This window comes from Lathyrus oleraceus, unplaced genomic scaffold (genome assembly GCF_024323335.1).
Source record: "Lathyrus oleraceus cultivar Zhongwan6 unplaced genomic scaffold, CAAS_Psat_ZW6_1.0 chrUn0741, whole genome shotgun sequence".
Lineage (NCBI taxonomy): Eukaryota > Viridiplantae > Streptophyta > Magnoliopsida > Fabales > Fabaceae > Lathyrus > Lathyrus oleraceus.
In genome coordinates this window covers 12,040-39,526 of record NW_026113132.1, presented here as the reverse complement: position 1 = coordinate 39,526, position 27,487 = coordinate 12,040, and the positions used below count along the sequence as shown (strand labels likewise).

Sequence of the window (27,487 nt, the reverse complement as noted above, 5' to 3'; positions counted from 1 at the left end):
CAAATGCTTGCTTTCCCATGCCAACACTGGTTTCTTAGAAAGATTGATGCAGACTTGTTATCAATCATCAATTTCAGAGGCTGGCTTGTTTACTTGATCTTCATATTTGCAGTAAATCCAAAAGCCAAATAGCTTGACATGCAATCACAACACTGAAATATCTTATGCTTCATAGGTTGACAAAGCAACAACTGACTGTCTTGGAATACCAAGCAATAGGAATTCCCAGATACTTAAACAAATATCCAGAAGTAATTCTTCTGTCAACTCCGTCTCCACATCAATCAGAGTCCGAGTAATACATCGGTTTGACTTAACTTTTTCACAGAAGAGAACAAAACTTCATACTTCAGAGTCCCCTTAATATACCTCAAAATCCTGACAACAACTTGGTAATGAGACCACTTCGGTTTACACATAAACCTACTAACCATTCCAATATATAGTAAATGTTAGGTTTGGCGTTGCACAAATACCTTAGAGAGTCAACCAACTGCTTAAAAGTTGTGGCATCGACATCATCACCTTTAGAATCAGAATCCAATTTGTAATTTTTTTTACGGTGTGACAACAACCTTACAATTTAGCAGGTCAAATCATTTTAGAAGCTCAAGTTCATTTTTCATGGCCTTCAACCACACTTTCTTATTGAGCACTTCTTCAACACTGAGTGGTTCAAAGTCTACTAACATGGCACACTGGATGACTTCTCCTTCAGAGTCTATTTCAGTATCTTGCAGCATATCAAACTCTACAAACTTTCTTGGGATGTTTATGATTCTTTATGATCTCTAAACTTGTTTAGAATCCCCTTCTGATTCTAGAACATTATCGGATGCTTGACCGCCCTCAGAAGTTGGACCACCTTCAAAGGCTCCACCTTCAAAGATTTGATTACCTCCAGATTCTGGATCATCATCAGAATCTGGATCAGAATCAGATTCACCTTCAGAATCAGACTTGCCTTCAGAGTCTTCTTCATCTTCATAGTCACTTTCAGAGTCTGACTCATCTTATCTTTAGAGTCATCTTCTAACTCTGACTCATCTTTAGAACCCTCATATTCTGACTCTTCTTCAGAACCTTCAGATTCTTACTCATATTCAAAATTAGACTCGACTTCAGATTCAGAGTCATCTTCTGACTCTGACTCATATTCAGAGTCTCTTCAAAATCAGAAAACGTCAATCGCACAGGTTCATCATCATCAGATTTATAAGCCATCAATAACACAGGTTCATCATCATAATCTCCTCTAGCTATGTTTTCTTCTTCTGACTCCCTTTCCTTGTTTGACTAACAGTCATTCGCAAAGACTACCATGTATTTTCTTGGCCTCTAACAAAGACTAATTCTGGTCCTTCTTGACAAAAGAAGCTTTCAGAGCATGCCCTACCTCTCTCTCAGAGGTTCTTTTAGTCAGATGCAACTCTTGCACCTCTAGACTGATTTGCAGCTCTTCTATTCTCATGATGCTCAGATCCTTAGAATGTTCAATTGCTACAATAATGTAATCAAACCGAGGAGTAAGAGATCTAAGTACCTTCTCAATGATACTATCTTCAGAGAATGTTTCTCCACGCGATTTCATCCCATTTGTGATCATAATCACTTTAGAGATGTAGTTAGGTACCTTCTCATTGTTCTTAATACTGGGATTCTCATACTGCTTATGTAAATACTAAATCTTTACCTTCTTCACTGATGCATCACCACCGTAGCACCGTACCAGTATGTCCCACACAACTTTCATCGTTGTTGAATCAACTATTTTCTCACACACGTTCACATCCACACACTGATGGATGTAGAACAACACCTTATGATCCATCTTCCTCAAATCATGTTGAGCATTTCTTTGCGTATCTGTTGCATTTATCAGAAGTGCAACCAGAATGTAACAGTCGTTGACGAGATCAAGAACATATTGAGCGTCAAACAACACACACATCTGAATCATCCAACGGTTCGGTTCTAACCATCGAACACTAGAAGCTTGATACTCAGATTACCGTCTCCGTTCATCTTCAACCTTGTGCAAAATTCAGATCTCACAAAACACTAGTGTTTCCCAATCTTGGAGAATCAAGAAATGTGATTTTGTTACAATTCCAATCAAATTTTCAATGCTAACTCAAGAAACGAAATCAATCACACAACGCCTCACCGTTGAGTCGTGTTTCCTCGTGTTTCCCTGTGGATCTGAACCGAAGCTCTAGATACCAATTATTGGTGCACAAAATAAAGAAGATGAAGATGAGAGAAGAGAGAATAATAAACTTTCACTACTATGCTAAAACGGTTACCCACACACGGCACTACAATACTTAGTGAATACAACTGTTGACAACTACAGTACTATATATACACAAATTATAATGCCACATAGACAATTTACTAATCTACACTAGAAAGGTTAAACTTAACAAAGCAAATACTACTATACTAAAAATGAATTATTTCTAACAAATGAAAAGTGTTAGGGTATGAGCGTGAAGCACAAAAATTTGTTGTTCTTGATTGAGTATGGTGATTGGGGAAATTTTGGTTTTTGAGTTGGCGAATGGTTGTAATGATGAAGGAGATGAATGTAATAGGGATGAACGTGATTGTTAGAAAGGCGACGAAGGTATGAATGTGTCTGAGATGGTGATATAGTGATTAAAGAGACACAATATATTTTGGGAGAAGAATATTCAATATTCAATATTCAATAATTTTGTTTTATATATTAATATTGTTTTATACATTAATATAATTTGAAAATATTAATATTGAATGAATAAATGACTAATTAACTACTTATCATTAATGGTGCATTTGATTGGACATGAGAACTTCTTTTATACTTTGTCTGATGCAAAAACTTATTATAGGACATGACAAAATATATGACAAGGAAGATGACAAAAACATAAAAAAAAATTTGCTCACTATAAATCACGGGACAACTTTTTGGAATTTTTTTTTTAAATATCCAAAATTTAAAAAATTTTTCAAAATTAACCATTTTTTCAAAAAATTACACAAATGGGCAAAATTTGCCCTAATTGTGTACATAGGCGCCACCTAGTTGGCGCCTACCCTTAATGGGTAGGGCAAGTCGCCACTAGGAGTGGCGCCTATGCCCAATCCCTTTTTTTTTTTTTTTTTTTTTTTTTTTTAAATGTTTTATAATTTTTTTTTTAAATTTTTTTTTTAAATATTAGATATTTGATAAATATATTTTTTTTATAAATTATATTAATTTATATTAACACTTATATATAAATAAAATTATTACAAGATATATATATATATATATATATATATATATATATATATATATATATATATATATATATATTAATTTATATATATATTAATTTAATTTATAAGTAAATAATATTATTTATAAATTTTTGGGAGAATTAGGGTTATTCATGTTAAGGTTAATGTATCAATTATAATTAGGGTTTATTGATCGGTTATAATCCGAGTTTGGTAGTTATGACCTAATTGAAACCCTAATTAATCAAGTGCGACACTAATTAGGGTTAGGTAGACTGGTGTACAACCCAGATCTTTTCCTATAAATAAAGTGTTATTTCCTTGCATTTTCTTCACCACTGTTTCCTACCACCTTCTGTATCAAGTTGAGTTCATGGCATCCCCAAGACCGTCGTCATGGCAGCGAACATCATCAAGGCGCCCGGATCCTGAACCAGTAATCTTAAAAAGGGATGGGCATGTTATTTTCTCGCCTTTGAAACCCCCAATGGAGATGAAATTTTGGAACATCCGTTCGTTGGACCAACTAAAAAGGTCCTTGATGTCTTGGTTAGAGGGAGATTACCAACCTGGTGAAGTCATCAGAAGGATTCAGAGGCTTAGAACAAGGTTCTCATTTGAAACTGGAGAAACGATACGTTGGTGGGTTGAAGTTGAAAGCGACATTGATTGCATCCAAATGATGCATGGATCAGACGACATAGTGTTAACTGTTGTAATTTCTTAGATTTTAATGGTTGTTTGTCATGTTGTTGTTGTATTTGTTATTGTTCTAGTACTTGTTCTTGTTTTAGTACTTGTTTTTGTTCCAGTATTTGTTTTTGTTTTAGTAATTGGTGTTGTAATGTTAGATGTTTGTGTTTGTTGTTCAAGTGTCATCTTCTATTTGGAATAAAAAGTAAACTTTAATTTAAAATGATTTTGGTACACAGATTTATGAAAGTGAAAACTAAGTTGTGGAACTAGATCCACGATATGGACATTTGTTCTTATTATGCCCTAGTTGTCTACATATGCTACACTTCCTCTGCATTTTCTCTGCGACGTCCATTTCAGTTCTAATGCGCCTGCTATTTGGGCGACCACTTTTATTCCGCCGCATCGATTCGTTGTGCCAAACAATTTCCCCGTCATACTCTGGCCAATACGCCTCCAATGCTACCACCGGAAAGGGATTGTCGTATACATTGAGCAATGTTGCAACTTTGTAGATTGGAGACACTAGCGATAATGCATCGAAGTGGCTGTATGAACACGCTGCAATGACATGGGAACAAGGCATACGATAGGCCTGAAATTGACCACAGTCGCACCAACGGTCTGGTATTAGGACCCTATACTCTTGTCTGGGCAGCCCTTGGTTGTGGTCAATTGTTTCCTTGACACTAAAAGTGTGGCCATGGCGGTCGAATTCCGTAACCCGATGGCTGCTGGCTTTGGCAGATTCCTGCCTCATAAACTTCATGCAGGCATCACTATATACCTGACTCGTCTGCAACACTTCATTCCAGCGCCTGCCTCTTGTTACGAACAACGTTGCCATCCGAAAATACGTCGCACTCACCAATGCGGTTACCGGGAGGTTACGTATCCCCTTAAAGACGCCGTTCATTGATTCCACAAGATTTGTTGTCATGTGGCCCCACCTCACCCCATCGTCATATGATCTAGTCCACTTCGCTCGGTCGATATTATCGATCCACCTCCCTGCATCAGAATTTGCCAACACTATTTCCCGGCGATAGTATTGGAATCCAGGTTGGTTTAAGGCATACCCCGCGTTTATCAAATGTTGCTTCAAGAAGTTATCCTTGAACTCCCGCATAAAATTTTGGGCAATATGCCTGATGCAGTAAACATGGGTAGACGGGGGGTCATGCCAACCATTTGCTGGATTATTGTATGCACTGTCTATTGAAGCGTGCCTGTCAGAAATCACGCAGATGCCAGCTTGTGGAGTCACGTGCGTTCGAAGATTCTTAAGGAAGAAACTCCATGCAGCAGCCGTTTCTCCTTCCACCAATGCAAAGGCTATTGGGAAAATATTTGAATTGCCATCTTGTGCGACCGCCATCAGTAACGATCCTTTGTATTTCCCATACAGCCAAGTTCCATCGACTTGAACAAGTGGTTTGCAGAATGTGAACCCGATGATGCAGGGACGGAATGCCCAGAAAAGTCTGTGGAAAATTCCATTACCTTCTAGACGAGTTCCGTCAGGGGATTGTGCAGGCAAGGTCTCCATTATATTAACCGTCCCAGGTGAATACAATCGTAGTGCAGCCAGGTAGCGTGGTAGTTGTTTGTATGATTCCTCCCAGTTACCGTACACCAGTTCAATTGCCTTGGTTTTCGCTAACCAAGCCTTTCTGTATGACGGTGTATATTTGAAAACAGCCACACAATGGGAGATAATTGTTTTGACCTTCAGTGACGGGTCAGCCTCAACTAGAGGTAATATGGAATGGCAGATCATGTCATGGCTAAGTTTGCGATGATCCTGTGCCATGTTGGTGTTGACGCAAATGTGAGCTTGAGATATGGACCCTATCACCCACGCATTATGCTTCTTCTTGTACGATGCCATCAACCTATATCCACACTCCGGATTTTTGCATTCAATAACGTATCTTTCCGGATTTGATTTGATAACATCGTAGTCAACACAATTTTTCAAGTGCCAGTTCTTTATTGCTAACAGACACTCTTCCTTGGTCCGAAATTGGTCACCCTTTTTTAAGTCCTCATCAGACCTCATATATGGGTTGTAGAACATATCTGATGAGGGCTCATCCTCGCCCAAGTTAAGTGTTGTGAAGTGCGCAGGAGGTGAGTAGCGTTGCGCTATAGGTATTTGAGGTTGGTCTTCGTCTTCAGAATGACGGTTCACCAAGTCATCAACCACGTCTTCAGCATCATCAACCACATCGTCTTCAACGTGGTGCTCAGCATCTTGTTCGTCATCAATCACAGGATCAATAACCTGTGATTGAATATTCTGAGTTGGTTGAGGTTGTTCCAACACAATGTACAACACTATGTAGTCGTAACCAGAGTACTCATGGTTACGAAGCATGTATTGTGTCTCCATGTCATTTTGAATCAATGACTTATAAAACTTGACAGAGTTGTTTTCTGAAAAAAAAGGTTGTTGATAAAAAATTTGGGACACGGGTTGTCTTAGTTTGGACTCAATCTTCCTTTTCAGATAAGAGAAGTCAGCTCCTCTATTTAGACAAAACCGAGTGCATTCGGTGTTTCTAAATAGGAAGCCAGACATATCACATTCATAAGTCTCACCGTTGACGTGAGCTTTGACTTTGTATTGTGAAGAAGATGACATGTTTTGTGAAGACATTGTGAAGGTTTTGTGAAGGTTTTGTGAAGGTTTTGTGAAGGTTTTGTGAAGGTTTTGTGAAGGTTTTGTGAAGATATTGTCAAGGTTTTGTGAAGATTGCTGTGAAGATATTGTGAATCCCTTTGAAAATGTGTGTGAATATTTATACTGCAAGAATCTTACTGAAGATTGCTGTGAAGATATGTGTGTGAAGATTGCTGTGAAGATATTGTGAATACCTCAGAGATTCCCACGCATGCCTTACACGTGTCACACCCTTGAATGCAACACTCCCACCTAGTCTGTACTAATGCATGCCAACCTATCCACCTATAGCCTGAACCTAGTCTCAGAGATTCCCATGCATGCCTGTTCCCCATCAAGTCTTCACCACCAAGTCTCAGAGATTCCCACGCATGCCTTACACGTGTCACACCCTTGAATGCAACACTCCCACCTAGTCTGTACTAATGCATGCCAACCTATCCACCTATAGCCTGAACCTAGTCTCAGAGATTCCCATGCATGCCTGTTCCCCATCAAGTCTTCACCACCAAGTCTCAGAGATTCCCACGCATGCCTGTTCCCCATCAAGTTCAGACCAAGATCCTGTCAAAGACCACAATTTTTCCCATCACCTCCTTCACCACCAAGTCTCAGAGATTCCCACGCATGCCTTACACGTGTCACACCCTTGAATGCAACACTCCCACCTAGTCTGTACTAATGCATGCCAACCTATCCACCTATAGCCTGAACCTAGTCTCAGAGACTCCCATGCATGCCTGTTCCCCATCAAGTCTTCACCACCAAGTCTCAGAGATTCCCACGCATGCCTTACACGTGTCACACCCTTGAATGCAACACTCCCACCTAGTCTGTACTAATGCATGCCAACCTATCCACCTATAGCCTGAACCTAGTCCCAGAGATTCCCATGCATGCCAACACTACCACCTAGTCTGCACCTATTCTGCAAGATTCCCATGCATGCCTTCCACGTGTCACACCTTTGCATCATCAGATTCCACCAAGTCTTCCCCAAGACAAGACAACTCCCACCTAGTCTGCACCTATGCATGCCAACACTGCCACCTAGTCTGCACCTATTCTGCAAGATTCCCACGCATGCCTTACACTTGTCACACCTTTGCATCATCAGATTCCACCAAGTCTTCCCCAAGACAAGACAACTCCCACCTAGTCTGCACCTATGCATGCAAGATTCCCACGCATGCTTTACACTTGTCACGTTTCTGCATCATCAGATTCCACCAATGCATGCCAACACTACCACGCATGCCTTACACTTGTCACATTTTTGCATATTCAGTCTACTTGAAAACGAGTATAAATAGAGGGTCATTCTTGCAAGTTTTCATCAACCACTAACACTTTTATTCAGAGAACTCAGGCGAAACTTCTCATCCACCAAGCTTCTTCCTACATTGCAGTCATGTCGCTTCTTACCATGGGCCAAGAACACAGAGGAACTAGGGCAAACATTGCCTCATTCGTAAGTTTTTCTTGAACATTGCCTCTTTCGTATGTTTGTAATTAGTTTTTTAAAAGTCCAATATAATGATTTTTTATATTGTTTGTTTTTAAAGGATCCCAAGAAATTTCGTCAACGTTCACACCCAATGCCTTATCCAGACCCATGGTGCGTACCTTACATAGAGCGTGCGGGTTTCGGTCATGTAATGCATGTCGTAAATGCCACCATTGATGCCAAATTCATTTTGGCTCTGTGTGAACGTTGGAGACCTGAGACACACACCTTTCACCTACCAACTGGTGAATGTACCGTCACATTAGAGGACGTGTACATGCTTTTAGGTCTTAGAATAGATGGTAAGCCTGTGACCGGAAATGTTCAACAGCCTAACCAAATATGTGTTCAAATGTTGGGGGTAGATCTGGTCGAGGGTGAGGGGTCTGCCAAAGCAAGGGGTCAGGGTATTAAATTATCTAGCCTACAATTGTACCACGACTCCATAACTTTGACTGAGGAATCCTCCGAACAAGAAAAAGTCATAAAAACCCGGGTTTACATTATGCTATTGTTTGGGAACTTGCTATTTCCCGAAGGGACGGGAAATAGCATAAATTTTATGTACTTGAGTTTGCTCGGGGACATTGATAGAATAAGCACATATAGTTGGGGTTCTGCAGTATTAGCATTCCTATATAGCTCTTTGTGTAAAAATGCACAAAATGAGCACTGTACATTTTCTGGATGTGCTTTTTTGCTTCAAACATGGGGGTGGTGGAGATTGCCGAGGCTAGCCCCAGAAAATCCTAATGACTACTCCTTCCCCTACGCAACTAGGTAAATTTATGATCTTATTTCATTTTGTATATTTATTCTATAAATATTTGTAACTAATATTATTTATCTTTTTTTGTTTAGGTTCATTACAACCGGACTGGATTACAGTCTTACCCCCAAAAATAAAATTATATTTTATCGTCAACTGTTGGATCGTCTCCGAGCACAGGATGTATTACCACTAAATCACTCAACTTCTAACTGATTTATTAATGTCATGCATTCTCGATAAATAACATATTTACTTTTTTCTTTGCAGTTTATTTGGAGGCCATATTTGGGATTGGAACATCAACCCAACCCCGAAGATGCAGCTGTTTGGACAGCAAAAACGGCCATAATGCGGTTCACCACTGTGGAGATGCACCAAAGTGACCGTGTCAAGCTTCAATTCGGAATGCATCAAGACATCCCAGGCCCCCCAATGTCCATGGAACCTTGGCATCTAAAAAAGTCAGCCACCAGTGGTATGCCCAAAATTGGAAGGAATTTGCTAAGGAGTTTCGAAAAATGTGGAAAGACCGTGCCCACTATGTTCTACAATTTCCGGTGGCGCCCAACGAAATGAAGCCGACAAGGGAATATGTGGAATGGTATAGAGCAAATACCAATCCAGAAATGATTGTGTCTGACCCGTTCTATTTGGACGATCCCCGGATGCAACAGCCATATTTCCAACAACAACAACCACCACAGTATTCCCAACAACAACAACCACCACCTTATTACCAACAACAACCACCACAACCATTTTACCAACAACAACCACCACCACCTTATTACCAACAACAACCACCACCACCATATTACCAACAACAACAACCACAACACATGTCCACCCCCCAACCAAATCAACAATACATACCACAAACTCAATCCCAATACCATGAAGACTACCAACAACAAACTCAACATTCCCACCACCATCAACAGTCCCAACACCTACCACAATATCAATCCCCTACTTCCACCAATCCCAACACTTCCAACACGACAATTTCCCAAGCTCTTCCAGTCCTCCACCTAGCCCCGACACGGGTATACAAGAGGACTACCAACAGGACTACTACACACCACAACAAACATTGCACTTTGGCCAACCCGATTCAACCCTAAACTACCAAAGACCACAATTCGAGGGCGCACCCAGCAGTAGTCAGTTTGTCCCACCGAGACAAAGCTTCGAGGGCGCAGAGGGGACCCGTCTTTCCTACAGCACTGAAGGGACTTCGACCGAACCACAACGGCAAGCGGCAAGGGGGCGTGTTAGGGCAAGGGGTGGTAATAGGGAAGCACCACCACCACGTGAACCGTCTAGGCGAGTAACTAGACCTCCCCCGTGCGGATCGTACAAGGGACCGCATCATATGTGATTAATCATATCTTTGTAATATTTGCCTTGTCTATTATTTAAATAAAAATATTTTCTGTTTATTATCTTTATATCTTTATCTTTATCTTTAAAAATATTGTCTATCATATCTTTATACATATATAAAATAATTTTTTTTCCAAAAATTTACAAATAATATTAATTACTTATAAATTATATTAATATATATATATATATATATATATAAATTAATATATATATATAAATTAATATATATATATATATATATATATATATATATATATATATAAATAAAAAAATTTATTTATATATATGTGTGAACATAAATTAATATACTTAATAAAAAACATAAATTTATAAATAAAAAAAAATTAAAAAAAAAAAAAAAATGGATTGGGCATAGGCGCCACCCCTAGTGGCGACTTGCCCTACCCATTAAGGGTAGGCGCCAACTAGGGTGGCGCCTAAGTGTAAAAAATGGCCAATTTTGGCCATTTGTGTAATTATTTTGAAAAATTGGATATTTTTGAAATTTTTTTGAAATTTTTGGATATTTAAAAAAAAAATTCCAACTTTTTGTCCCAAACACAAATTATCAAAAAATATTGAAATACAATTTTTAATATCTCTCTATTTAATATTTTGATTATAAATATAATATTAATATTTTATTTATTAATAAAAAATATTATAATAAAATTATATTGTTTTTGTCTGATGTAAAGTAAAAAAAATTCTCTCTTCGTTATTTTTCTTCTTCTCACTGTTTAGTATTTTATTTCATGAAAATCAATATTTGTATATCAATAAAAATATTATAGTAAAAATTCTATTATTTGGTACAAAGATATATTAATCAAAATAGATAAAAGTTGTCCGGTATATCGATCATCAAACACAATATAATATAAAAAATTGTCTTGTACTATTTTGTAGTGTCTAGTACTGCTATGTCCAATAATTCTTATTTTACAAAGAAATACACCCTAATATTATTAAATTTTATTTTATACATTAATATTGTAATGTTTTATTTTTATACATTAATAAAATAATTTATTCATCTAAATAATTAATTTACAACATTAATTAATTGTAATTTTTTTAATTTAATAATTTATATTATTGTTATTATATAATATTATAAAAGTAATTTTAACTTTTTAAATATATGACATTGAAAAAGGTTTTTGTCGTAGAGATATTTAGGCTCTGCCATGTCAACTCCACATCACAAGTTTAATTGTTAACTATATAATAGTGAGGGGGGCAATCAAAAGAAGAAATATGAAGAAAAAAAAAGATTTTGTTTAAAGAAAATTAAAAAGTTATAAAAATTAAAATAGAGAAATTAATTTTAAAAAAACAATTAAAAATTAAAATAGTAGAATTAAAACTGCATTTAACTCTTTAATTTATTAAATTCATCCGTGCAAGCATGGTTTACAATCTTGTTTAAAATAAAAAATGAGTAACTATCACATTCATCTTTTTATACAAATTCAAAGCATAAAATCAAATTCACAAACACTTTTCTTATAAAGTTAAGGGTTAAAAGAAATTTTACCCTAAGTTTTATTTTCTTCTCTTTAATTTTTTTATAATCTACTTTTTATTATAATATATATTAAATGATGTGGCAGAAAAATAAACCACAACTCTTTCAAATTGCATTAGTACAAAGACAAATGTCACTCTAATGATTAGAATAATATTTTTTTAATAATTATTTTATTATTGAATAGTCACATAATAAAAATTTAAATTATTATATTATAACAATAAAAAAATACAACAGTTATAGAAAAAACTAAAACTCGTCCAAATAAGGGATACAAATATCTTTAACTCTAAAATTAATTATAATTAAAGATCAAAATATTTTAAGAAACAAAAGTACAAAGATTATAACAACTATTTCCATAAATGTTTATAGAAGACCTCGACACAATGGACAAGTGTAAGTTGATGAGCGATTGATGCATTGTTGAATCCATGAGCCAATACAATTTTTATGAAAAACATGAGAGCATTTGGTACGAGCTAAATCTGATTTAATGCAAAACTCCTCCAAACAAATAGGACATTGTTCGGTTGAGTCAGAAAAAGGATAACAATTTTCTAATTTCTCCATCAAATCAACAACTTGTTGAGCTTGACCATAATCATCTTGATTTCTAAAATCTACTTCCTCCTCTTCAATTGATGTTATGGCAGAAAGACGCACATTCAACTCTAATATATCACGATTTTCATAGTTGTGTGCAACTATTTGCCTAGCAAATTCTTCAAGATTTGGTAGAACCGTATATAATAAATCATCTGGCACAAAAGAAAATTCGGCGTATAAAACACCATTATGATCTCCTTCCAAACCATTACATAGAATTTCAATAGGAATCGCTACAACTCTTTTGATTGTAGTTGTAAAATCGGGCATAAAGGTTGTGGCATCGGATTGAGAAGGTACAATTGTGTGGCTGAACTCAAAATCAATGCAAAAGCATTTTCTAAAAACATGAATGTTATGTGAAGATTCAATTCTTTCGCTAGGTAAATACGCTTCAAAGTTGAAGAAGGTTTCCATGACAAACTAGTGATGAAGATGAAGTGTTTTTGGACAAACTATTTAAAAGAAAGTAGAATATAAACTACAAGTTCTTTTGGGTTTAAGATTTTGGTTCAATCTATTTGATATGAATTGTTTCTATATATAAGGCTAGAGCTTGAGTTTTTATATCTATAACATTGATTTGATTTAACGATCTAATCATTTAAATTTTTATATTTTACTTAGATTTATTGTTTAAGAAAATCTTGTTTTGATTTACTTGGTAAAAACCGTACTTATATATATATGGCAAAAGTTAGGTTTCATTATTTAAATTCTTATATTGTTTCGATACTAATAGAATAAATATTTTTCTATTTAATTAAGTATTAAATATTAGATATGTATCTAAAGAGATTGGATAAGGGAAAAAACAAACTAATAATTCAGTCAGAATTTTGTCTTTTAAATTTAAATCTTTATTAAAAACTCTCTTTGTTTGCTAAAGATCCTCCCAAACAATTTTATGAAATTATAGAAAAAAAACCAATTGCAATTTTTTCACCATAAAAAATTCCTTTAGAAATATTTACTCAAAAGAAGAAAAAATTAATTACGAAATTTGTTCTTACTTTTTGAAGATGTTCCTTACTTTATGGAAAACATGGTCCTAATTTCAGTTATTTTTATATTACCTTCAACAACAAAAAATCTAATTCACACTATTATATTATATGACACCTTTATTGCCTTAAAAAAATAAAACAGTTATATTTTCAATTTTTTTGTTTAGATGTATATTTTTAACTTTAATCTCAAACTTTAATTTATCAATCAAATAATATTTAGATAACTATTAACATTTATACATTACTATTATTTTATTTATAATTAAACATTTTATTTATAAATTTAGAAATAAATATTAAACCAAACGATAATACTATAACATTATTATTATTTTATTAAAACCAAATTAATAACCTATAATAATTTTCATTGAAATTTATAATATAAATAGTGCAGAAACTCTGCATTATTGGAATATATATATATATATATATATATATATATATATATATATATATATATATATATATATATATATATATATATATATATATATATATATATATATATATATATATATATATATATATATATATATATATATATATATATATAGTTTTGAAAATTTAATTTATTTCTCTTTTATATTAAATAAGTGTGTGCATGGGCACATATGTAAGTATATTTGAAATTAGGTGAACGGAATAGCTCAAATGATATGATAATAGATAGTTGAATTAAATAAGTGTTAATGGTTGATTGAAGTTCAATTCTTGATGATAACGTTTATATATATTTACGTATTAATGTAAGGAAGTCGTTGATATTTATAAATCAACAATTTTTAAAAAAATATATTTGAAACAAATCAAATTAAATTAAAAAAAAGTTAATTTTTAAATAAAAATCATATATGATAACAAATTTATGAATAAAAAATATTTTTTCTTTAATTTTTAAAGATCATTTATTTTTTAATATATTTACATTAGTACAATTCAAATGGACACTAGATTACGAGCTTTGAAGCTCGTCTCACCAAATTCCATGACTGGAGAGATGTTATTCAAATACCTTGTAGTCTTAGTATAAGAGTAAGTGTTGTCCTCGTGAGAGAGGTAGACAACGAACATAATGAAGTAAAACCTCACCTATATAGATATAGTGCAAAAGCCCAATAGAAACTTATTGGATGAATAAATCCTAGTGTTTTTTGTTTTTAAAAAATGTTTTGGGCCGATCAGAAGAAGCCTAGAAAATCCAAGACAGTCACGACGGTGTGACATGCAATTTAGTAAAGGTCTCAGACCCTAAAGAACCTTCGAGATAGCAGCCATTCGATTATTCGAGGAGCAAGAAAGTGTAAACCTCCCATTCCCTTTTCGCCCAATTTTAATTGAGAAAATTATTATTAGCGGAAGACAAATAATCGAACAATATGACATAAGCCAATCATTTGATTATTCAAGGAGCAGGAAAGTGTAAACCTCTCATTCCCTTTTCATTCAAGTTTGATTAAAATATTTTATTCAGATGACGAGAGATCGAGCAATATATCGTAAGCCAATCATTCAATCATTTGAGGAGCAGGAAAGTGTAAAAGTCTCATTCCCTTTTCAACTGGTTTTTATCAAGAACAAGTTTTACATACTTCGGATAAACAGAGAAGAAAAACTCGATGTTGATTGAGGGTTTGTCGTGTTACTATAAAAAATGATTTGTGAAATGGTTAATATTGTTTTGACTTGGTTTTGAAAATGGTTTGAATATATTTGAATAGATGGTAAAAGATGATTGAAGAATAAATGAAAGTGAAAATAGTGACAAAAGGTTGCAAATTGCATCACAATTGGTGCAAATTCTAGCATGATGATGTGAACTCTAGTACAAGGTGTAACTTAAAGGCACAAAGTAAATTGAATCGAAAATGTACAAAGCACGCAAAATGGTACAAGCGCATACATAATATTTACAACACACATTCATTGTAATTAAATCAAAAGAGTAAAGTAAAATGAAATGTGCACATATCAAAATCATGACGCGAAGACGTGAATCAATATCGTGTAATGCGAAGATGTATAAAGCTACCAAAAGTAAGATTTAAGTTCGATTTAAATGTAACGAAGTTGGATCGTTATATCTCAACACAAATTGAATTACAAATTTCTAACACACAATGCGCTCATCGCAAATAAAATCAAAATATAACATTGTGAAAGAACAAGTTGCATGTCGAAGCACTAATTGGTAAAAAGTTCGGATTACCGCTATGCTAAACCAACAGAAGCGTATACGAAATTGAATCGAAATATAACGGCAACCAACTTGAAAATACCGCACGCAAACCAAGAAAGCTCCAATAAAATTCTAACCCTTAACGATGATCATCACAATCGAAATAAAAATACAGTTTAAAATAAACATAAAAAACAATATAATCCACCATACAATGTAATAAGAAAGAGCTACATGGGCTTAAACCAAGTGTTAGAGACAAGCCCAAAAACAACAATATTTTTTTACTTACATCAATAAACAAAATTCAGATAATAAAAATATCTTACTAGTTAAAGTAAATAATAAAAATAATAATAGTAAAATAGAACAAAAGAAAGTCTTAAGGCACATATACATCAATGCAAATGCAAGCACAAACTAATTCAAACTTCAGGAAGAAAAACGCGTGCTCCAACATGAACAAGAGCACTGTTCGTCATTTCTAAACGTGCTATAACATGAACAAGAGCATTGTTCATCATTTATCATAAAACGCAAATGCAAAACAAAAGCAATAGATATATCAAAGCATCAGAACATAATAAATTGGAAGCGAAAATCTTCCATCCAAACAAAAAAACACTGCTCGTCCTCTTCCATGAAAAAGAAACGACCAAACAATCAATGGACGATTCGAAACACACAAGATGAGAATCGATACCTCAAGTTTGTGTGGTTCTACTTACATGCGAAATGTCGTGTTGCTCGTGTGGTGACCGGCGGTGAGTATCGTGGAGGGTTGTTAACGGTGATGGAGTTCGGTATGATGGGTGTGAGTGGTGAGATTTGTTGGTGTTTTTCGGTGGTATAAGTGAGGTACAACTCGAAAGTTGTCTTGGCTGTGTGGTTTAGTTTGAAGTGGTAGTGGTTAGAAAGTTGTTTGGTGATAGAGTTTTGTTCATGAAGGTTTTGAGTTGTGTTTCATGAGGTTCGGTGGTGGTTTTATGAAGAGGTAAAGGCGATGTGAGGGGGAGATTTGGGTTATGGCGTTTAGGACAGAGGTTTACACATGGGTAGGGAGGTGGAGGTGATGATGCAAGTTGTAGAGGGTAAAAAGATTCTTGAAGAAGAAGAGAACAAAAATGAAAAAAACAAAGTTTCTCTGCTCTTCCTCTTTCTAAAAAACCCCCAATTCTTATTTCAATTTCAAAAAAATGAAATAACCAATGTCTTGGGAAAATTTTACAAAAATAACCCATTTTTTCAAGGAAATTCCCAAAATACCCCTGGTTTCAAAAAAATTCCCAAACTACCCCACTTTTAGGAGGAGTCGCCAATTGAATTGGAGACTCCTCTTAAAACTTGAATGGAGGCGCCAATTGGATTGGCTAGGGCAGGTGCCCTAGTCAATCCAATTGGCGCCCCTGTGTAGGGTTTAAAAGGAGGCGCCAATTCAATTGGAGACTCCTCATAAAATGCAATTTTTATGTTATAAATAGATGCGTTGTATGAGTAATTGTTCCACATCTCATATAATCATTTTGCAATCATGTTTGGTGTTCCTCGCCGATACGAAAAGGTGATTTATGCGAGAGACAAACCTCAGATGCTGATGCTGTTCTGGAACATCACTATGTTCGATCAACTGAAGAGGGAGCTGGTTCGTTGGTTAGATGGGAAAATACCATAAGGGAAAAAAAATAGAAGTATTGAGAGACTTGACAGTATCTTTGGTTGGGTGCGAATGAAGACTGATAAGGATGCTAGGGAAATGATGTTCGGTCGAGACGACATTAATTTGATTGTTGTAATTAGTTAAAAATGTTTTTGTTTTCAGATAGCTTATTTTGTATTGATGTTTGTTGTGAACCTCGTTGTAACAAAAACTTAATGATATATAATGATTGAAGGTTACAGAAATACAATGTTACAAAAAGCTTAAGACCTAGATGATGCTCCTCGATTGTTCTTGTTGTGTCCTGATACGTGTGTTGTTTGGCCTTCCTTTTTTCTTTCTACGCGTCTCGTCATTGTGCCAAACAATATCACCTTCATATGGAGGCCAGTAATCCTCCATTGGTAGTACTGAGAAGCTTTGATTATATACATTCATGACAGTGTCAACCTTGTACAGATAAGAAAAATGGCTGTAAGCATCTTGACGAGTATAAGCGCATGTTGCAATGACATGGGAGCAAGGTATGCGGAAGGCCTGGAATTTTCCACAACCGCACCAACTTCTGTTTAGTCTAACAGCGTAGGCTAAATTTGGTCTCCCCTCGTTGTGGTCCATTGTTTCTTGGACGCTAAAATTTTGCCTATGACGGTCAAAGACTGTTACAGCGTGTGTGCTAGCTTTGATGCTCTCCTCTTTCATGACCTTCATGCAACACTCACTGAATACTTGCCCGGATATTAACACCGCACTCCATCTTTCACCTCTAGTTGCGAACGTAGAAGCCAATCTATAATAGGTTGATCTTACTAAGGCGGTTATCGGCAAATTTCGAATTCCTTTGAATACCTCGTTCATGCATTCCATAAGGTTTGTTGTCATGTGGCCCCATCGACAACCTCTATCAAATTCCCTTGTCCACTGCTCTACTGGTATGTTACTTAGCCATCTCCATGCGTCTTCATTAGACAGTCTAATTTCATCACGATAATATTGAAATGACGGCTGAGTTAGAGCATACCCAACATTCACCAACTTCTTGCGAAGATTCTTATCTTTTATAGCACGCATGAAGTTTTGTGCAATGTGTCTAATGCAATAGACATGGGTAGAAGGAGGATCATGCCATCCGTTATCATGGTTGTTGTAGGCACTCTCAATGGCAGCATGTCTATTAGAAATCAAACAGAGATTGGCTTGTGGAGCCACATGCGTTCTGAGATGTCGAAAAAAGAAACCCCATCCACCAGCCATTTCACCTTCAACAAGAGCAAAGGCAATGGGAAAGACATTGTTGTTGCCGTCTTGTGCAACCACCATGAGCAAAGTACCCTTGTATTTTCCGTATAACCAAGTGCCATCAATTTGAATAATAGATTTGCAGAATGGGAAACCTTTGATGCACGGGTCAAATGCCCAAAAGAGACGGTGAAAGATTCTATTACCTGTAGCACAGGTTCCGTCTGGCATCATCGCTGGAAATGTCTCCATAATTCCCACAGTTCTTGGGACATAGGTTTTTAGTGCCCATAAAAACCGTGGCAATTCCTTGTATGAATCCTCCCAGTTGCCGAAAACTTGTTCAACAACCTTTATCCTCGCAATCCAGGCTTTCTTGTAAGATGGAGTATAATTATATGTTGATCTGATATGGGATATAATTATACTCACCTTCACTGACGGGTCTTTATTAACCAACGGCAGAATGTCTTGACATATCAACGTTGCACTTAGTTTACGGTGATCTTGTTCAACGTTAGTTGCAATGCAACTGTGAGGTGGGTCTATTGAAGCGATCTCCCAAGAGTCGTTTTTCTTCTTGTAAGACGCAGCCAAACGAAACTTACAAAGCATGTTACAACATTCGATAACATACCTTCTAGAATCAGTGCGTTTTACTGTAAAATCAGCAGAGTTGTTCATGTGGAATTTTTTGATAGCCAGAACACATTCTTCTTTGGTATGAAACATGTCTCCCACCTTTAATACGCCTTCTGATCTCGGATACGGATTATAGAAAACACTGTTGGATGTTTCATCATCGTGAAGATCCATATTTGTCATATGTTGAGGCGAATTATAGACATGACTAGGAGGTATTGGTGGTGGTTGATCATCATCTTCATCGTCGTTGTTCAACATGTGATCAACCTGTATCTCGATCTCCTCTTCTTCTTCGTCAACGACATCCACTTCTGCTTCTACTTCTGGGTTGACGTCATCTGACCATTGCGGATCATCTTCACCAGATTCATCCTGACTGGTTAGTTGAGACTGTTGAGATGGTATACATGGTTGAAGAGTAATGTACAACTCAATACAGTTGCAGCCTGAATGTTCATGACTAACAAACATGTATTCAACATCTTCATCATCTCATGCCTTAAGGGGGAAATACTTGCATTGACTATTCTAAAAAAATATTGGATTTTGATATGTGATCTTTGACACAATACCCGATCCTATACATGATTGTATTCTTTTTTTCAAATGCAAGAAGGTTGCATTTCTCTTGATTGTATGTCTAATGGCATCGGTGTTTCAAAAACAAAATCCATATAGCTCAGACTCGTATGTTTCACCGTTGCAGTGAATGTTGACACTGTATAATGATGAAGATGACATTGTGCAGATGAAAACTATTTTCTTACTGCAGATGAATGTGAGTGAAGTGTCTTGGATGTTGATAGTAAGACACTTAAATAGAGGAGTGAAGTGTCTCACATGCTATCTAGTTCGAAGTGACGTGTCGCACATGCAAGCTACTCCGAAATGACATATCGCACATGCAAGCTACTCCAAAATGATGTCTCAACCATGCAAGCTACTAAGAAGTGACATGTTCAGCGTGCAATAGAGAGGACAACCACGTGTCATACATGCAGACACACACTCCAAATGAATTGGCGCTCCACTCATTCCTTGCACATGGGCGCCAATTCAAGTGGAGACACCTTGTCAAAGCATGCATTAAGACCTCGAAACCAAGCAATCAAACCTAGGTCTTACATGCATGTCCCTATGGATTCGCCAATTTGAATGGCGACCCCTCTTAAAGGTTGTACATGGTCACCAATTCAAGTGGAGACACCATGCAAGCACAACTTTTCATGCTCCCATCCATTTGCCTATAAATACATCCACTCCATCAACACTTCTTCTACACCATCACTCTCACTACTTCTTCTACAATACTTCTTCTATAATTTCATCTGCAACAACTTCTTGTAGTTTCATCTACACCAACCCCCCGACAAAATGTCTACCCTCACAATGGGCGAATCACATAGAGGAACGGTTGCAAACATCGCAACATATGTAAGTTTTTTCTTTTGTTAACTTTTTATCTTTCATCTTCATCAACCCCCTTTTATTTTAACATACCAACTTATTCAAGTCTTTTGTTCTTTCTTTTATAGGATGTATCAAGGCTCCGAACTCGGGTCCACGAATATGTCCATATGGACCCGATGATTCAACCTTATGTTGAACTCGCTGATTTTGGTCATATAAGCAAGATTTTGTCTTGGTCCATAGATAACAAATTCATTCTAGCTTTATGCGAAAGATGGAGACCAGAGACACACACATTTTGGTTCCCAACCGGTGAGTGTACCGTGACGTTAGAAGATGTCTACATGCTTTTGGGACTACCCATTGAAGGTAAGGCTGTTAATGGTAAAACCAACTATGCAAATTCAATTTGCATGGATCTCTTGGAGACTGATTTGTTAGATGATAATGCAAGAGGTCAAGGTATAATACTCTCACACCTTAAGTCGTAATATAATAGTTTATACTTAGATGAGCATTCTATCGAAGATGCTCGAATAATAAAAACTAGGTGTTACAATATGCTGTTAATTGGCTCGTTTTTATTTCCCGAAGGTAGTGGTTCTAGAATGCATATTATGTATTTACCTCTACTTAGACATGTAGATAGAATAGGAAGTTACAGTTGAGGATCTGCTTGTCTAGCCTATCTCTATAGCTCCTTGTGCAAAAACTCACAAAAAGACACATCTACATTTTCTGGATATGTTGTTTTGATACAAGCATGAGGTTGGTCAAGACTACCGTCTCTAGCACCCGTCAATAACAACTCTTTCACATTTCCGTATGCACAAAAGTAAGTTGTTTAAATTGCTATATCTTTACTTACTTCTTTAAAGATTATTACCTCTAACTAATATTTTTTGACTTTTTGGTGTAGATGGTCTGCACGTGGTATGAGTTACAACAGATGTCCAAGACACTGTATTACTCAGTATCGCAAGCTGTTGGATCACCTTCGATCGACAAACGTAAGGAAAATAACTTAATTATTTCGTTATATTTTGTTAACTTCTTCTACCTTGGCTATAATCCAATCTTCTTTTACATTTCAGTTTATTTGGCGTCCATGCGTTAATTTGGATCATGACCATCAAGTCAACGCTGAAGACGCGGCCGTATGGACTGCATGCACACCGATAATACCGTTCACAACTGTGGAGATGCACAACAGTGATCGTGTGAAGCTGCAGTTCGGTATGCCCCAAAATATCCCAGATCCCCCAGCTAGCCTAGGAGAATGGCATCTGTGCAAAGTTAACAACCAATGGAACTTCAATCCATGGTAAAGATTCGCAAGATCGGAGTGTCGCAAATGGAACCACCGTCATGACCATGTGTTAACTGACGCAGTCATGCCAACTGAAGAAAGACCAAGTCGTACTTATATGGCTTGGTACAGAGCGGTTGGTTTTCAGTTCATCGCCGAGGATATGTACTTGTACGACCCACACCAGATGACTTACACACCTGACACCTCAACATCAAACCCCTAACAACAGTGTCAGACCAGATACACACAACCCTCTGTCTGTCAAACGTTCCGTTCAACCAACACACAAACATACAACCAAAACATTCCATACACCCAACCCCAATACCAAGAGCATACCCCATACACCACCAACAAATTGACCATCAACCTGAGACTTAACATCGCTTCGCACCCACCCCATCATCCTACCAAAGTCACCTAAGCCAGAACACCCAACGATCATTCAACACCAACCGCCCCTCCTCCTACCGTAGCCAAGAAGCCCAAACCTCACAAAACCAAAATATCCAACAACCCTATCTCTACCAAAGACGCCAACAACCTTTCCTCGACGCATCTTTCACACCCATGTCTCCTTTCAACCGTCCCGGTCGCCCATCAATGAGTCAACCACATCCCAACTTCTCTGGCATGGGTCATGAGCTCAGCTAGGACGGTACAACATTGATGCATACTGAAGACTATGCCGATTTGTCTGACTACTTCAACAGACCTTCTCCTATAGTTGGTAGTGACACTCTTGGCCCCTCAGATGCTCAAACACCGGTACCGAATCGTCAACGTGGGTTAGGGTCACGGGTTAGGGTAGCTAGAGGATATGGGACCGGAGGTCGGTTAGGTGATCCCGGTCATCACCATTAGGTTTCTTTGTGTAAACGACAAATTTTATTAATATCAAGTGATCCTATATCAAATTTATCTATCACGTATACCATTTACCAAAAAAAATTGCATTTTAGGAGGAGTCTCCAATTGAATTGGCGCCTCCTCTTAAACCCTACACAGGGGCACCAATTGGATTGGCTAGGGCATCTGCCCTAGCCAATCCAATTGGCACCTCCATTCAATTTTTAAGATGAGTCTTTAATTCAATTGGCGGCTCTTCCTAAAAGTGGGGTAGTTTGGGATTTTTTTTGAAACCAGGGGTATTTTGGGAATTTCCTTGAAAAAGTGGGTTATTTTCGTAAAATTTTCATCTCTTGGAATCAATCGCGTGGTCTCCTCCTCTCACTTTCAACATCATTTAATATTTATATGAGACTACTAGAGTTACTTATTTTATTCAAATGTCAAAATCGCCCTTCCTTAGATATTTTGAGTGTGAAATGAGTCTAAAACATTTAAATGCAATAAAGTCAAACAAATTTAAATAAATAAGATAAAATTAAACCAAAAATACGATTAATCCTATTTATTTTTTCTGAACACCTAGATAAAAATACAAAAATAATAGGAAATAAAATGAATAAAATCGAGCATAAATGATGCTCGAAAGAATAAAATTAATGCACTAAAATGATATACACGAAATAAACTTCTGGAAAAAAGATAGGAAAATATCAAATTTTGAAGTAAAAATAGTTCGGTTGAGAAGACTCGGGATGATTAACATGTGAATGCAAACGAAGTCGAAAAATAAAACGAGCACATCAAGTTAAACTATGCAAATCGTAGATCAATAAAACTGACAACTGCAAGCTTGATCTTGAAATTTTTTGTCCCCTAACTTTATGTACATTTGAAAATTGATTCAACAGGCATGTCTGTAGAACCGCAAATTTATTTTGGTCGACATTTTAAGTATTATGCGGGATGAAATGCATGTTAGCTATGCAAATGATGTGAATGTCATGATGAATGCATCGATTTATTGAATGAAGGGAAAATTTAGGGTCTTGCAACTGCCCCTATTTAAGTATCGTTGACCATATAATATGAAGTGTGGCACTCTTCATATGCTTGGGGTGAGAGATAGTTAAATACTAAAGGACCCAAATTTTGTCCCTTGATGAAATGAAATAAAATGATATGTTGTGAATGTATGAAGGGCTCTTTTTTTTTGGTTTGCTAGAGATACGATGGGTATGAGATGAACCCTAGCATAAGATTTAATGATGGATGAAGAATGAAAGGAGAGTCTGTGGGGAATAATGGAAATATATGGAACGGTTATCCATAGGAAATGAAAAGGACAATGAGGGTGAGGACTTACTAGGGATGACAATTTGCTGAAGAAAAGACATTGGGGAATATTCAACGTATGTTCTATCAGCTTGTTAGAGATGATATGCGACACTTTAGAATATACATGAGGATTTTGGAGATTTTTAACAAGAAATTCAACCAATCAAATTTTTTGGAGATCCCTAGCAAGGAATTCATCCAAGAAAAAAAACTCGAGAGCTTTCTTACAAGAAAGTCATCCATGCAAAAGGCTTTGAATAGTCTTAACAAAGAATTCAATAAAGACAAAAAACAATGGAGTTTTCTAACAAGAAAAATATCCAATCTTTTGAGGATTCCTTAAAATGAAGAGTCATACAATCGAATTTCTAGGAAATATCGAGAAAAGTAGAGTAATAAACTCTCTGCATGTTCCGACCATTTGAGTGTTAATGGAGGCAACATGTTCATACAGTTAGTTGCGCATGTCGAACTTAACCAACAATGGCATCTTGAAGTTATTTGGAATGAGCGCCTCCCATATCTCATCCGATAAATGTTAGGGATCAACTAACTCCAATTTGTACACCATGTTTGTCTCTTGTTGGCGCTGCTAAACATAGAGGATGTTATCCTCTAGGGTTTGGTTTTGGCGCTTGTTAGTAAGAGAATTTTTTATTTTTTTAAAAGATATAATATTTTACTAAACAACAAATGACTAAATGACTTATTTAAGGGAATTTTTTACGAAAATAACCCTGATTTTCAAGAAAATTCTCAAAATAACCATGTTTTCAAAAAAAATCCCAAAGTACCCCACTTTTAGGAGGAGACGCCAATCCAATTGGCGACTCCTCTTAAAAATTCAATGGAAGCGCCAATTAGATTGGCTAGGGTAGATGGTGCAGCCAATCCAATTGGCGCCCATGTGTGTGATTGAGAGGAGGCGCCAATTGGATTGACACCTCAGTGTAAAATGCAATTTTTTTTGTTAAACAGTCTACGTGATACATAATTTTGAAATAAGACCAATTGATATTAATAAAAATTCTCGTTTACACAAAAAAGCCTAATGGTGATGACCGGGATCACCTAATCGACCTCCGGTCCCACATCCCCTAGCTACCATAACCCGTTACCCTAACCCATGTTGATGATTCACCACTGGTGTTTGAGCATCTGAGGGGCCAGAAGCGTCACCACCAACTACAGGAGATGGCCTATTGAGATAGTTAGACAAATTGACATAGTCTTCAGTATGCATAGAGGGTGTACCGCCGTAGCTGAGTTCATGAACCATGCCATAGTAGATGGGCTGTGTTTGACTCATTGATGGGTGACCGAGACGGTTGAAGGGAGACATGGGTGTGAATGATACGTTGAGGAAAGGTTGGAAAAATTGTTGGGATGTTTGGTAGAGATAGGGTTGTTCGAGGTTTTTTTTTTATGAGGTTTGGGCTTCTTGGCTATGTCAGGAGGAGGGGCGGTTGGTGTTGAATGATCGTTGGGTGTTCTGGCTAAGGCGACTTTGGTAGGGTGATGTGTTGGGTGCGAAGCGATGTTGGGTCTCAGGTTGATGATCAATTTGTTGGTGGTGGTATGGGGTATGCTCTTGGTATTGGGGTTGGGTGTATGGCATATTTTGGTTGTATGTTTGTGTGTTGGTGGAATGGAAAGTTTGACAAATAGGGGGTTGTGTGTATCCGGTCTGACAATGTTGTTGGGGGTTAGATATTGAGGTGTATGGTGTGTAAGTTTGTTGGCATGGGTCGTACAAGTACATATCCTCGGCGATGAACTGAAAACCAACCGATTTGTACCAAGCCATATAAGTACGACTTGGTTTTTCTTCATTTGGCATGACTGTGTCAATTAAGACATGGTCATGGCGGTGCTTTCATTTGCGACACTCAGATCTTGCGAAGCTTTGCCATGGATTGAAGTTCCATTGGTCGTTAACTTTACGCAGATTCCATTCTCTTAGGCTTGCTGGGGGATTTGGGATGTTTTGGGGCATACCGAACTGCAACTTCACACGATCACTGTTGTGCATCTCCATAATTGTGAATCTTATTATCAGTGTGCATGCAGTCCATACGGCCGCGTCTACAGCGTTGACCTCATGGTTGTTATCCAAATTTAGGTAGGGACGCCAAATGAACTGAAATGTGAAAGTAACTTGGATTATAATCTTGGTAGAAGAAGTTAATAAATTAACTAAATAATGAGGTTATTATCCTAACGTTTGTCGGTCGAAGGTGATCCAACAGATTGCGATACTGAGTAATATAGTGTCTAGGACATCTGTTATAACTCATACCACATGCCGACCATCTACACCAAAAAGGTAAAAATATTAGTTAGAGATAATAATCGTTAAAGAAGTAAGTAAATATATAGCAATTTAAACAACTTAATTTTATGCATACGGGAATGTGAAAGGGTTGTTGTTGACGGGTGTTAGGGACGGTAGTCTTGACCAACCCCATGCTTGGAGAAAAATAACGCATCTAGAAAAGGTAGATGTGTCTTTGTGTGAGTTTTTACAGAAAGAGCTATAGAGATATGTCAGACAAGCAGATCCCCAACTATAACTTCCTATTCTATCTACATGTCTTAGTAAAGGTAAATACATAATATGCATACTAGAACCACTACCTTCGGGAAATAAAAAAGAACCAATTAAAAGCATAATGTAACACCTAGTTTTTATTATTCGAGCATCTTCGGTAGAATACTCATCTAAGTATAAACTGTTATAGTATAACTTAAGGCGTGAAAGGAGTATACCTTGAGCTCTTGAGTTATCATCTAAAAAATCAGTCTCCAAGAGGTCCATGTAAATTGAATTTGCATAGTTGGTTTTACCATTTACAGCCTTACCTTTAATGGGCAGTCCCAAAAGCATGTAGACGTTTTCTAACATCATGATACACTCACCGGTTGGGAACCAAAATGTGTGTGTGTCGGGACGCCATCTTTCGCATAAAGCAAGAATGAATTTGTTATCCATCGACCAAGACATAATTTTGCTTATATGTCCAAAACCGGCGAGTTCAACATAAGGTTGAATCATCGGATACATGTGGACATATTCGTGGACCCGAGTACGGAACCTTGAAACATCCTATAAAAGAAAGAATAGTTTTTTTTACTAAGTTGATATGTTATAAAAAGGTACTCTATTAAAACAAATAGCAAAACAATAAAACGCTTACATAAGTTGCTATATTTGCAACCATTCCTCTGTGCGATTCGTCCATTGTGAGGATAGACATTTTGTCAGGGATGAAAGTGGTTGGTGCAGATGAAACTATAAGAAGTTGTTACAGATGAAATTCTAGAAGAAGTAGTGAGTGATGGTGTGGAATAAGTGTTGATAGTGTGGATGAATTTATAGGCAAAT

The 27,487-nt window shown here is 36.5% G+C and overlaps 3 protein-coding genes across 4 annotated transcripts; 1 reads left to right on the top strand and 2 right to left on the bottom strand.

Annotated features, from left to right (window-relative positions):
* Positions 1–791: 791 nt before the first annotated feature.
* Positions 792–1,606, bottom strand: LOC127114893 (uncharacterized). Its single transcript, XM_051046682.1, has 3 exons — positions 1,397–1,606; positions 1,098–1,296; positions 792–982 (listed from the first exon to the last, which is right to left on the bottom strand). The coding sequence occupies exons 1-3, from the start codon at positions 1,604–1,606 to the stop codon at positions 792–794; spliced, it is 600 nt and encodes a 199-aa protein (XP_050902639.1).
* A 6,401-nt stretch (positions 1,607–8,007) lies between these two features.
* LOC127114894 (protein MAIN-LIKE 2-like) lies at positions 8,008–9,205 on the top strand. Of its 2 annotated transcripts, XM_051046684.1 has the most exons (3): positions 8,008–8,123; positions 8,218–8,939; positions 9,021–9,205. In XM_051046684.1, exons 1-3 carry the CDS (start codon positions 8,064–8,066, stop codon positions 9,142–9,144), a joined length of 906 nt encoding a protein of 301 aa, XP_050902641.1. In that variant the 5' UTR covers positions 8,008–8,063; the 3' UTR covers positions 9,145–9,205. The 2 variants fall into 2 exon arrangements, with proteins under 2 accessions (XP_050902641.1, XP_050902640.1); XM_051046683.1 differs by having other exon boundaries at positions 8,016–8,939.
* Positions 9,206–12,223: 3,018 nt separating this feature from the next.
* Positions 12,224–12,733, bottom strand: LOC127114895 (uncharacterized). The gene has a single exon (XM_051046685.1). It carries the CDS (start codon positions 12,731–12,733, stop codon positions 12,224–12,226), a length of 510 nt encoding a protein of 169 aa, XP_050902642.1.
* Between the last annotated feature and the right edge of the window lie 14,754 nt (positions 12,734–27,487).

What these genes read in the sequence shown, in the direction of transcription:
- LOC127114895 (XM_051046685.1), bottom strand. Translation starts at nt 12,733, where the DNA reads ATGCCCGATTTTACAACTACAATCAAAAGAGTTGTAGCGATTCCTATT.
- LOC127114894 (XM_051046683.1), top strand. Translation starts at nt 8,155, where the DNA reads ATGTTTGTAATTAGTTTTTTAAAAGTCCAATATAATGATTTTTTATAT. An exon ending in TCCTTCCCCTACGCAACTAG is followed by an intron (nt 8,940 to 9,020) that starts GTAAATTTATGA and finishes TTTTTTGTTTAG; the next exon opens with GTTCATTACAACCGGACTGG.
- LOC127114893 (XM_051046682.1), bottom strand. Translation starts at nt 1,606, where the DNA reads ATGATCACAAATGGGATGAAATCGCGTGGAGAAACATTCTCTGAAGAT. An exon ending in AAAGAACCTCTGAGAGAGAG is followed by an intron (nt 1,297 to 1,396) that starts GTAGGGCATGCT and finishes AATGACTGTTAG; the next exon opens with TCAAACAAGGAAAGGGAGTC. An exon ending in GAGTCTAATTTTGAATATGA is followed by an intron (nt 983 to 1,097) that starts GTAAGAATCTGA and finishes GTGACTATGAAG; the next exon opens with ATGAAGAAGACTCTGAAGGC.